The sequence below is a fragment of the Electrophorus electricus genome, chromosome 3, assembly GCF_041902795.1.
Source record: "Electrophorus electricus isolate QZ-2024a chromosome 3, ASM4190279v1, whole genome shotgun sequence".
Classification (NCBI taxonomy): domain Eukaryota; kingdom Metazoa; phylum Chordata; class Actinopteri; order Gymnotiformes; family Gymnotidae; genus Electrophorus; species Electrophorus electricus.
This window is the reverse complement of record NC_137499.1, coordinates 37,779,491-37,791,990: the sequence shown is the minus strand read 5'-3', so window position 1 is coordinate 37,791,990 and position 12,500 is coordinate 37,779,491. Positions and strand designations below refer to the sequence as shown.

The 12,500-nt window shown below is 43.4% G+C and overlaps 1 protein-coding gene across 6 annotated transcripts in view; it reads left to right on the top strand.

The window, feature by feature from the left end:
- LOC113590055 (uncharacterized) overlaps window positions 1-12,500 on the top strand; it is a 16,596-nt gene that overhangs the window by 215 nt on the left and 3,881 nt on the right. Inside the window, exons 2-14 of one of the 6 annotated variants that reach the window (XM_081711423.1) lie at window positions 2,177-2,224; window positions 2,368-2,409; window positions 2,525-2,581; window positions 3,722-3,739; window positions 3,823-3,894; window positions 4,087-4,182; window positions 4,292-4,321; window positions 4,665-4,694; window positions 8,537-8,575; window positions 10,017-10,049; window positions 10,841-10,900; window positions 11,083-11,121; window positions 11,751-11,801. In XM_081711423.1, the coding sequence (XP_081567549.1) occupies window positions 2,177-2,224; window positions 2,368-2,409; window positions 2,525-2,581; window positions 3,722-3,739; window positions 3,823-3,894; window positions 4,087-4,182; window positions 4,292-4,321; window positions 4,665-4,694; window positions 8,537-8,575; window positions 10,017-10,049; window positions 10,841-10,900; window positions 11,083-11,121; window positions 11,751-11,801 (615 nt within the window). The remainder of the gene's footprint in view (window positions 1-2,176; window positions 2,225-2,367; window positions 2,410-2,524; window positions 2,582-3,721; window positions 3,740-3,822; window positions 3,895-4,086; window positions 4,183-4,291; window positions 4,322-4,664; window positions 4,695-8,536; window positions 8,576-10,016; window positions 10,050-10,840; window positions 10,901-11,082; window positions 11,122-11,750; window positions 11,802-12,500) is intronic. The other 5 variants (XM_081711424.1, XM_035528449.2, XM_035528440.2 and 2 more) reach the window with 5 other exon arrangements.

Below are 12,500 nucleotides of genomic sequence, written 5' to 3'. Positions count from 1 at the left end.
GACAGTGTGAGGAGGAGGTCATCAGGGGGTGGACTGGGGTGGAAATGCTTTCAGTGGCTTGAAATAATGTTGCTTTGCGATTTAATATTTAACATTTAACATTTTGCATGAAAACAGCAGACTATTTTTTCAAGCAGACTATCATTGAGGCAGATATAAAAGCATTTGCGAGTAACCACACTGGGGAAGCTACTACAAAGATATAAAAGTAAGTTATTTGCATTAAAACCATGTTTTCATTAAACCTATGTTTAAAGAAATCCATTAAAGAAAAAAAAATATGAATAACATCTATCTTTAAAACAATGGATGGGGCCATGTTTGAATGAACAGACCTGGGCTTACTCATTTCAGTGGATGCTAGACCCTTGCACTCTAAATCTTATGATTTTAACCAAACTAATAAGAAACTTGTCAGTGCGCACTTAGTTTCATTAGAGTGAGCTCACTGGGAAGTGGTTGAGAAGTCATCTCGAACTAGTCGACATGGTTTGATGTAATCATGATATACTGGCATAAAGTTCATCACACAAACCTGTGTATGGTGATATTTAGCGGTAGGGGTGTGGATTCGCACTCTGACTTCGTGAAAGATTTCAGCATCGCCTTGCTGAAGGAGGAGAAGATCAAAAGGAGAATAGGAGATACAGCAGGGGTCAGCGGGAGAACAGAGGAACTGCGCTGGCTGGGTGCGTTTTACCTGGCCTTGTGTACTAGCTAATAACAATAATAATAATAATAGGTAAATAATAACAATAATAATAGCAATAATAATAATAACAATAATAATAATAAGTAAATAATAATAGGTAAAAAAAAGAATAATAGCAATAATAATAATAGTGATGATAATAATAATAATAATGATAGGTGGATAATAATAATAATAATAATAATAATAATGATGATGATGGTGATTATTATTATTATTATTATTATTATTATTATTATTATTATTATTATAATGAATGAATAATTATATGTAATTGTTCCAAAGATGCAGTTATTTTAGATTATGAGCAATGGTGATATTAAGCAAAATGTATTGAACCGTAACAGATAAAATTAAGTGTGGTTTCTTTATAGAATTTGCCCATTGTCACGGTTAATTTTATCTGTTTGTATGTGTGTGGGGGTGGGGTGGGGTGGGGTGGGTGTTTTTGTTTTGTTTTGTTTTGTTTTTACATTTTAAGCACAATATGTTTTATCATATATAATCTAATAATTTGATCAACTAAAATATTAATTTGACACCTTTTGAGCTGACCCTAACGATTCTGTGTAAAGTTTTGACACTGTGAAACCGGAGCCGTGTAACCGGCTCCGTCATTTGGCGCTATCCAGCGGACGTCACCGCATGCGCAGCCGCAGTTTAGGAGCCTCGTATTTATGCCTTGCTGCTATGGCAGAAAGTCCCAGCCCGGGGCCCGGGGCCCGCACCTGGCGTAGGCGCTGAAAATCTGACGACCAGCTGCGAGCGGAGACTTGCAACCCCCACATGGTGCCTCCGTTTGTCTACGTGCGTCTGCGCGTCAATAGGAGCCTGTCCCGCTGTGCGCTGACTCTGCGAGCCGGAGCGATCACGTCCGCTCAGCGAATCGCTTTTTACGCCAGCAATAATATTTTAGTGGCCATGACAACTGCGTTACTTTCATCTTAAAACACCCAGAAGAGAGAGGCAAAGACGTAAAAAATAATAATAAAATACTGTATACACTGGATGCGTATTTTACGTGTAGCTATGCACCATTTAAAACAAGCGAGAAAACCGCAGGGAACCGTAGATCAACGTCTCTTGCTCCCAGGCTACAGCTGTCATAAGAAGGGCTGACATTCGCAGTACTGCGTAACTGCTTCCCAGGCCTTGTACAGCTTTCTTATTAAGGGGCGGATTAGGCAGCATATTGTGTCCAGTGGACCCACTGGTTCTCCAATACATGTAATCACTCACCCAGTTCCTGGCGCTCTCCACGGAACAGGTGACGCTGCCTCTAAGAGGGCTGGCCCTTGCATCTCTCTTTCTCATTCTCTCTCTCTTTCTCTCTCACTCTCTGCATCTTTCTCTCCCTCCTTTTCTCAACCCCTCTCTGTCTTTCTGTCCTTGATTTTTTTTTTGGGACATGAATTCATTCATTCATTCATTCATTCATTCATTGATTTATTCATTTTTAACCAGGCGTTAGACCTCAGAGTGGAACCCTGGATAGACTGGCACCAAGTCGAGGTAATGAACTGTGCCATCTTTAAGTAGCCCAGCATTAGTTCACTGTGTAGCCCAGAACACTTCTCTTCCTCATTATCCCACCCTGAGCCCAGACTGAAGCCGAACCCGGTCCTAGGTATTGGTTTTTGCTCCTGTTCCCTCAGGTGCAGCTCTCGGAGGTACTGGGCTCGGGGCAAAGCTTGGAGGTTTGGGACCCAGCGATATCCGACACCCGTATTTACTCCAGAGCTAAGTTTAATGTTGGAAATATTTTCTAATATTTCATTTTTTAATAAATTCTGCCCTTTGTCTCCCCTCCAGGCGCTGGTGTCCTCGGAGCTCGTGGTTACGGTGGAGCAAAGGCAGGGAAGACAGGCAGTAAGCAACTCCCTGTTCTACCACTAGGGGTAGTTAAAGGGGGTGGAGGAGATGAGGACCTGTGCTGACAATAACTGACATAGATCAGATACAGACTGTCAAATGACTTAACATACTATAATATAGATCAGATACGGACTGTCAAGTGACTTAACATACTACAATATAGATCAGATATGGACTGTCAAATGACTTAACATACTATAATATAGATCAGATACGGACTGTCAAATGACTTAACATACTACAATATAGATCAGATACGGACTGTCAAATGACTTAACATACTATAATATAGATCAGATACGGACTGTCAAGTGACTTAACATACTACAATATAGATCAGATATGGACTGTCAAGTGACTTAACATACTACAATATAGATCAGATATGGACTGTCAAGTGACTTAACATACTACAATATAGATCAGATACGGACTGTCAAGTGACTTAACATACTACAATATAGATCAGATATGGACTGTCAAGTGACTTAACATACTACAATATAGATCAGATACAGACTGACAAGTGACTTGAAATACTATAATATAGATCAGATACAGACTGTCAAGTGACTTAACATACTACAATATAGATCAGATATGGACTGTCAAATGACTTAACATAGATCAGATATGGACTGTCAAATGACTTAATATACTACAATATAGATCAGATACGGACTGTCAAGTGACTTGACATACTACAATATAGATCAGATACGGACTGTCAAATGACTTAACATACTACAATATAGATCAGATACGGACTGTCAAATGACTTAACATACTACAATATAGATCAGATACGGACTGTCCCTTAACATACCACATCAATAATTTTACAGCAACATATACGATTGGATGCATACATACTACCCAGTGTGAGAAAGAGAGAGAGAAAGTGTGTGTGTGTGTGTGTGTGTGTGTGTGTGTGTGTGTGTCCGTACACGTGTGTGTGTGTGTGTGTGTGTGTGTGTGTATGTGTTTGTGTGTGTACACGTGTGTGTGTGTCTGGGTTCACATATGTATGCAGTGTTTGCATACGTGTTCTGCATAACCTGTTGTGCACACTGTGATGTGCATTCCAAGTAAATGCAGTAAACCATAACCGCTTGTGTGCTCTGTCCCTCACAGCCGGCCGCTATCTGGGAGGTGAGTTCATATCATTTCACTTTAATAACAGTGCTGGTGGAGGATGAATGTGAGCAGAGTGAGACGATGTCGCTCTCTTTCAGCGGGAGGATACAGGCCCTTGGGTACTAGAGGAGGTGTGAAACAAGGGTTCGGCACTCCTCTGGCGGGCTACGGTAGTATCCATGAGGCTCATACGCTTCATTTGACACCCAGCGTCTATACCACACCAACGTTTTTTCTAATGCGCTTTCCATTCATGCATATGTTTACACTGTAAAGACACATATCAAGGCTCAAAGGGCCAAGCACGGCTGTGTTTGTGTGTTTGTATGAGAGTGCGCTGATGGGCATGCTCTGGGCTCTAGGTACTGGTTTGGGAATGAGCCTGGGGGCGGGCCCGGGTCTCAGTAATGGCATGGCACTTGGACTGGCACCCCAGGTAGGAAGACTGGGAGGACGAGGTGAGTGACTTCCTGAACTTTCATTCGTTTCCTGGGAGTCCTGTGTTCACAGCTGTTCTTGAGGCTGTGTGTGATTAGCCTGTTTGGTTCATTAGTGCCTTTTCCCCAGGATACACTAATGGCTATGGACTTCAGCCAGGTGAGTGTGTCTTCTCTTTAGTTGTTCCTGATGTTGTTGTTTCATTTCGTGTATGTTTTTTGCAGTGTGTGTACTGTGTGAGTTTTGTGTATATGAGAGTGCAGAATTGTCTTAGACTATTGATCAGGCAAAGTCTGATCTAATCAGAGAAACTGTGATAAACATCACATAGACTGTGCGATATTCTTTACTGGCCATGATTAAATATCATGGTGTTGTTCTAAAGTTGACACGTTGATGTTGATGTCTGGATAGGAATTTGTGTGTATGTGAGCGAGATACAATACAAACACACCTATTTCTGTTTTCACTAACCTTTGCCCCATTCCTATCTTGTTGCTAGGTTACGGAGCTGGTGTATACCCTGGACGTGGTAGGTTAACTGCGATGTCTCACAGTGAATGTCCCTCTCCTTTCACTCATTCGACCACGTGGTCAGCTGACAAGTCACATGATTGTCAACAGATCATGTAAACATTCATTCTCCTGTTTCAGTTTTACACGAATCAAAGTATAACCTGTAGGTCTCATGCTTTCTATTTGAAAACCTTTTTGTATATTTAATATTCCACATTGTGAGGCCAGGATTCCACTGTGCTATGACTTCACTGCAGGAATAATATATCCTGCTCTGTTATAGTGCTGAATGTGGCTGGAGTAAGTCCGGACTTCTCAAAGTGAAGTATAACATTGTGGAAATTGCTTTGCAGAATGTCAGTCTGTCACTCATGTGAAACAAATGTTTGTTTGTTTTTTTGTTTTGTTTTTTTTGGGGGGGGGGGGGATACTAAAAATAGCAAAAGAGTGTCCACACCTTTCAAAGATGTTGTAAGTATAATAAACATAATAGCGGTTTGCCAAGAAAACTTGACCGGTAACAGAAACACGTTTTGTCAACTCCATGACCATTTAATCCATCAGAACAAAATGACCTACCTCTGTGAATCAAGTGCCCGTTTTCTGTAAGTTTTTTCTGTACACTCTGAGAGTGTAGGCCTTCCGCCTGGAGATGCGTCTGTGGCGCCGTCCCTGTGATGTTGGCCTGTGCATGAATATTCTCCCGTAGCCTAACCAAACGCTTGTGTTTATGTCTGTTTGCCACACCTCCCACTCTAGATCATATCACAGGGATTTTCTTACTGATCCACGCTTTCATCTGCAGGTGCATGGAAACAGACCTGTTTGTATTAGCTCTGCCTTTTGTCTCTGGTTTTTGGCAGTAGACGTGTATAATGGTTCTTTTAATCACAGACACAAGTGGTGTGTGTTTGATCTTCCTTCCAAGCGTGGACTGAGCAGACACAGCATTGTCCAACAGAGACCAGTGCTGGCGTGCTATACTTCTGTGTGAATGTGGAGAAGTCTCTAAAAGGCCTCTCCTCCATTCACATTGGTCTACTGTGGCTGGTCACAGTTATTTTTTAAACATTCTAAAACCAGCATTAAAATGGTGTTTGTTGGAGAACGCTGATGTTGGAGAGTGTTGGGTCACTGCGTTCTGGTGTTTATGCTACACCCATCACAGCATTCTACCCTCACGCAGTGATGGGACATGTATCGCAGCACTGCGCGACTGGGTCCAGTCTGACGTGACTCTTGTATGCATGGCATGTTTGGCTTTTTGTGTGTTGTCAGCCTTTGCTAGCCCTGAGCGTGTGTCTGTGGACATTGCGAGAACTGACTGACTGAAACATTTTCAGGTGCAATGTGAAAGACCTGTTTTTTTCTCTCTCCGTGTGTGGCTTGATAATTTGAAGCATCTTGCTGTGTTTGTGGTGAGCATCAAACCTTCTTATCAGTACCAGAAAAGACGAATCCGTATTGTGTCATACAGGATATGGTGCAGATTACACGCGATGGTGACCTTTCACCTCTGACCTCCCCTTACTCTGACATGCACATCAGGTTTCCATCTGCGGTTTCTCTTTTTTCTCCTTTTCAGTATAGCGCATATAGGCAGCTCTGCTCCTCACCACGTTACTTGGCATTCATTAAACCTCTCCTGCGTCTGGCAACGATAAGTCCCATGACACCTCAGAAGTCCTGAAGCTCTTTGAACTGACTACGTGGCCAGAATTCCTCCTTCCTAGTGGTTCTCTGGTGTTGGAGACCCGTGCCCTGTCAAGTTGCCGGAGAGAGTGGAGTTTCGGGGAGAGGACGTCAATGGCGCACTCTTCCCCGCGCTTCCTGCTTCCGCCTGCAGTCCTGGCCGGTGTCGGTAGGTCTACGTGGTCTTGCGGACCTCACTGTCCGGGGTTCTTGTCTCTCGTCTCTTTACTGTGCAGATTGCAGTCCTGGCCGGTGTCGGTAGGTCTACGTGGTCTTGCGGACCTCACTGTACGGGGTTCTTGTCTCTCGTCTCTTTACTGTGCAGATTGCAGTCCTGGCCGGTGTCGGTAGGTCTACGTGGTCTTGCGGACCTCACTATCTGCTGAAGTCTTGTCTTTGTCCCTTCGCAGCCAGAATGTTTAGTCCCTCAGTTCTAGTTAAAAACAGAACTGAAAAAACTGGAATGTATTTTTGCATCACTGAACGAAGCACATCTGTTTCTTGATTGTGGGTGCTGGATTGTTTTCGATTCTGTCTTCAGGAATCCTTATTTTCTGTTCTTGTGTTTAGGTTATGGATGTTTGCATGTCTTTTTTTAATTTATCATGTAATGTTGAGTGGGTGGCTGTGTCTGTCTATCCTCCTAAATCTTGGAGGACCTCGGAAGCCTTTACGTTGGATTTATCAGTCACACTAATGGTCTAACATGCTGCAGAGGTTCAGTTTCATTGCCATCAGGGAACCCAGTGACATTCATGGGCTGGTCACTCAGGTTAAGTAACCCATTCTTTGTGTCGCTTAATCTGAACAATGGAACATCTACACAAAGTTTTATAGACCTGCTATTTTAAGATGGAGGGCTTGGCCCAATTTTAATATTTTTGAAAAACAGAAAAACTTATAATTAACAGCACATGCAAAGCAAAGATCACATCACCAATAGCCCTACCAAGATCACATCACCAATAACTAATAATAAATCTTGGCCAATTAGGATCAAGTCATCAGAATTCTGGTTGAACCAGATGGTGAAGGAAACAGAACCCATGTTCAGGGTGATCAGTCACTCGGTTTGATCCGAGTCTCATTTTGCTTTGTGAGAGTTTGTTTTTATATGAGCAGAACCTTGTGTCTGGTATCTGTGTTTCTTGTCTGCAGGTTTTCCAGTGATGCATGTGTTTCCTGTTTTAAAACTGCAGCTGTACACTCTCCACATGTGCTGTCTTTGGCAGTGATGCTTGCTTGTTTTGTGTTTAGTGTTTGCTTTATGAGTTTTTGTTTTATCTTTGTCCATTGTTTTCTTTATTTTTTGACTGTGTTTGATATGTCTGAGTCATCATTATGTATCTAGTTTGCATTACTATCATTGGGATCTTTGGCTTCTGGAGTTATCTGCTGCATTGAGGTTGTCCTGATGTTTGTCTTGTCAGCAAGCTCAGCAGTCAGTCAGCCTTGAGCATTTCAATGGTTTGTGTGTGCGTGTGTGTTTGTGTGTTGGTTGATGCACGTCTGTCTGTAGGTAACAGTGTTGGAGGAGTACGTCCTGTTGGACAGGGACGGAAAAGAAATAATGGGTTAATTCTGCCTTTCTGTGCTGCTTTCTTATGCTTCCAGGAGGGGCCGAATAGTGTCTGAGGGGGTTTGCATTCTCATGGTCTAAATTTGCATTGCGTGATTTACAAAATCCATGACAGAACAGAAGGGAGCATGTTTGGTGATATACTTGCTCACGCGACATTTGCACAAAAGCTTCCCAAGCGTCACTGTTTGCTTCACGGAGTGTCTGTTTAGAACATCCAAACCCTGCCTCCTCATAACATCACAATTTACAGTTTGGTGTACAGAAGTCATGGAGAGAGAGAACAGTGCATGTTTGGCGATGGATCACTTGCCTTTCCCATGCAAACATTCCCACCCAGTGGACAAGGTGCCCGGAGCAATAGTAAACCTCTGGGCTCTGTATGTGTTCTGTCATAACATGCCAATTTCCTACAGAACTGAAGCTCTTTGGCTCTCTGCTTTAGCTGAACTGACCAGTGAGTGTGTGGTCTTTTCAGCGTGCTGTTCGGTGGAAAGACCTCTAAAGTAAATTATATGGTGCAGAGAAATTATTGACATCAAATTCCACGCACGTTTATATATAGTAACTGTTGTTTTGGCCGATAGGTTTGTATCCTGGGCCAGTGGTAGCCAATGGACAGGAAGGTAAAACTCCTCTGACTGGCTTCACTGTTTATGGATGTGGCTTTGGCTCATTAGACACCAGCACTGTGGTCTGTAAATTTGAGGCAGTGGTAAATTTGAGGCACTGGTAAATTTGCATGTGTGTGCCCTGCAGCTGCCTTGCGTGCACTTTTGTTTGCATTTCGTAAATACATATTTAAATATGTATATTTAAATGCATATTTTAGCATTTCACTACCTGTATCCTGAGGACAGCTATAGCAGAATGGAAGTGCTGTTGGCCTGTATAGCAACGACTAGATGTGGTCTGACAAGGTACAGACCAGGGGCAGGAGTAGCTAATGGAGCTGGACTTATCAGAGTAATGCACCAGAACTTTATCTATGCCTGTCACTTAAACCTTGTGTTTCTGTCGCTACTCAGTGATTAGTACAGCAGTCTGTTTCATCTAGGAGCAGAAGAAATATAAGCAATTCTAAACCTTCACCACAGTGTTACTCCATCCTTCCATCATTATCTGTAGTAAAGAAATGATGGCAAACAGGCAAATGAGCACGTTAAACTGAAGGAATAAAACACTTTCTTTCTGCCAACGAGCATGTAGTCACCAGTGCTCTGCTTTTTAGGTTATTGACCAGGGCCAGCGGGAGTGTCAGGTGCTAAAGGTAAACAGAACCCTGTATAGGTGAACGCCACTCTGTGCTGTGGCCCAACCTGTACAGGTGAACGTCACCGCTTGCTGTGGCCCAACCTGTACAAGTAAACGTCACCCTGTGCCGTGGCCCAACCTGTACAGGTGAACGTTACCCTGTGCCGTGGCCCAACCTGTACAGGTGAACGTCACCCCTTGCTGTGGCCCAACCTGTACAGGTGAACGTCACCCTGTGCCGTGGCCCAACCTGTACAGGTGAACGTCACCCTGTGCCGTGGCCCAACCTGTACAGGTGAACGTCACCCTGTGCCGTGGCCCAACCTGTACAGGTGAACGTCACCCTGTACCGTGGCCCAACCTGTACAGGTGAACGTCACCCTGTGCTGTGGCCCATGCACCAGTAGTTTCTTTCTGCAGTCCAGGAGAAGGTGCAGAACGTTAGTTCTGCTCTCATACTCCTGAACCAGCGAGGACAGGGCCTCGACAAACAGTGCGCCTGGGGCAGGTGATATTGAGCAGAAGAGACACAAAGATGGGAACAACTTCTGTATGTGGTAAAACCACAAGCATTGAGTTACTTCTTATGGTGTTGAATTACCCCCTGCAGTGTTGAAATCCCTCCTACTTTAATACTTTGAGTTTCAGCTTACCCTGTGCTGTAAACTGTTGCTCCTCCAAACTCTATAAGAGTTCAGTTCAACACTGAGGACTTTGAATGCAACACACAATGCTTCTCTTTAGTTTGGTGGATGATGTGTGATTGGCGCAGGTGGTGGGTTTTTGAAGTAATTGTTGATCCTTATGGTGTAGGAGGAGCCAAGGCCCACAAACCAGCCAGGACTGGTAAAGTTCACATGTCGAGCATGTCCATGCCTGTATGGCCAAACGCATGACAGACACAGGGTGGGATTTTTAACATCCTAAATCATTTTTGTGAGTTCCTCACAGTTTTGGCGTATCTCTGACATATAATACTTGAGTGTGATAAAGAATTTAGATGTGAAAAAATTCCACCCTGCAACCCAAGTCTACTGCAGTCAGCTGCAGCACCACCTGCTAACCCACGCATCTGTGAAAACGTTCTCCACCCACAGCTTTCAAACTCCACCATCACCGCCCTCTGTTGAATGTGACACACTGACGAAACCTGATTTTCTTTGTGCTTGAAACTTTTCAGTTCACATATGTGAGCCATTTTTGCCTGATGTCACTGATGTGCGTACAATTTTAATAGTGGGTCATGCGATTTATTTCTATGCCTGTTTATTTATTTATGTGTTCATTTTTGTTCCATAGGCTGTTTTCACCACCTGTTTGAAGACGTGTGATGCTTGGGAAAGTGTAGATGATATAACCACAATGGTCATTTACCATCAATGATCTACGTCATTTGGTGGATGCTTAGTTAAGGGTTGATTTGTAGATTGTGTTCACAGTTTTATGGTTTCAGGTTGATTAAGTTTGGGGGAAAGTGTTGGATATGGTAATATACCCTCAGTACACCATGAGCCATCCTTTATGATTATACCACCTAGCTCCCAGCCAATCACAGCACTGAATGAGTGGCATGCTTCATCCTTTAATTTTCCCACAATCCCAGTGTGTTTTACAGAGAGCGTGGTTGTGTTTGACAGGTTACGGCCTGGGTGCGGCTGGCTATCCTGCAGCAGGACTGGCTAACGGCTATGGAGCAGGTGAGTGCCTCCTGCCCGAGACCAACGGGTCCTGCAGCATGTTTAGAGCTAGCTGATGAGTCATTGTGTTACTCGGGTAAATGCCTGCAGAGAAGGTGTCTTGATCGTGCCAGGGGTGTTTTATTCTGTCATGCTCTGATGAAATGAACGTGGGATGAAGTGATCTGTGTGCTTTGCTATAGGACTTGGCCCAGCTGCATATCCACAAGCAGGGAAACTGGGTAAGCAGACCGGTGACAGAAACTTTCACAACTGTATGTTTTTGATTCTATTCTTCATGGCCCCTTTTAGGTCTATAGACCAGATCACCAGATTTCTCTGCATTTTAAGAAAGAATATATATATAAAGAAAACCAGGATGTTTCCGACAGTGGTCCTTCATCAGCTGTATATTTATCATTTGACTTGCAAAACTTGTAGTTTTGCTGAGAGTTGACAGGATATGATTCTGGTCAGAGTGGTTATCCAGGGGTTGCTTTACTGGCATGTCAGGAAACATGACCCTTTACCACCAGAACCTGTGATCTGTGCATGTGCGTGTGTGTATGCGTCTGAGTAAGATAAGCTCTTCATTGTCTAATTGTTGTTTTGGTTTTGGTTGTTTGTTTTTTTGTGTGTTTTGTTTTTCATGGCAGCTATAGTTACATACGCTACAAGCCACACAGACATCACCATTTAGCTCAGCAGTTTACTGTGGATATGCTGTATCTTGTTTTTGTTTGTTTTCTTTTTTTGTTTGTTTTGTTTTGTTGTTTCCTGTACAGTACATTACCTTATATAGTGTTTTTCAGGAACATGATCATTTTAGATGATTTCCTATGTGGAGTAATGTAACTGGTCTTGTCCTCAGGCTTTGGCAGCGTGTATGGCGTTAACGGCTATGGCCATGGCTACAGCGCAGGTAGGTTTGGCTTCCTCGTGTCTGTAGAACAGTTCTCTGGTTTTACGCTGGCACATGCACAGAAGTATCATTGAATTAGAACTATAATGGAGTCACAGAGCTACAGGGCTACCCAGCAAGCTTAGCTGAAGGGGCCGGGCATGGTGCCAAGGCTGGTAAGAACTCTGCGTCTAACCACACGCTTGAGCACTAAGGGGAGGGAGGGAGGGTATGTCGAGGAGAGGAGGGGAAGAGACTAGCTAACGGCGTGTAGCTATTGTTGTTGTCAAAAATTAAAATAAAATACCACCCACCAGTCTCAGGAATTCCCCATATTTGCATTTGTAAAGTTGTCCCTGATTCCTGGGGTGCTTTCAGATGTTGGAAACATGGGGTGTAACCTTTTTTGTCCTTCGAGGTTCATTTTCTTGTCTTTTCCTTTAGATGTCTCTTCTAGGCTGCACCACTGGCTATAATGTTTTATTCACAGGGAAAAAAAATGGCCGTCCTATCTGTACTGTATTTGATAACTGCTTAGACACAGTGTAAACACACCATAAACACAGCGTAAACCCACCGTAAACACAGCGTAAACCACCGTAAACCCAGCGTAAACCCAGCGTAAACCCACCATAAACCCAGCGTAAACCCACCGTAAACCCAGCGTAAACCCAGCGTAAACCCACCATAAACCCAGCGTAAACCCAGCGTAAACACAGC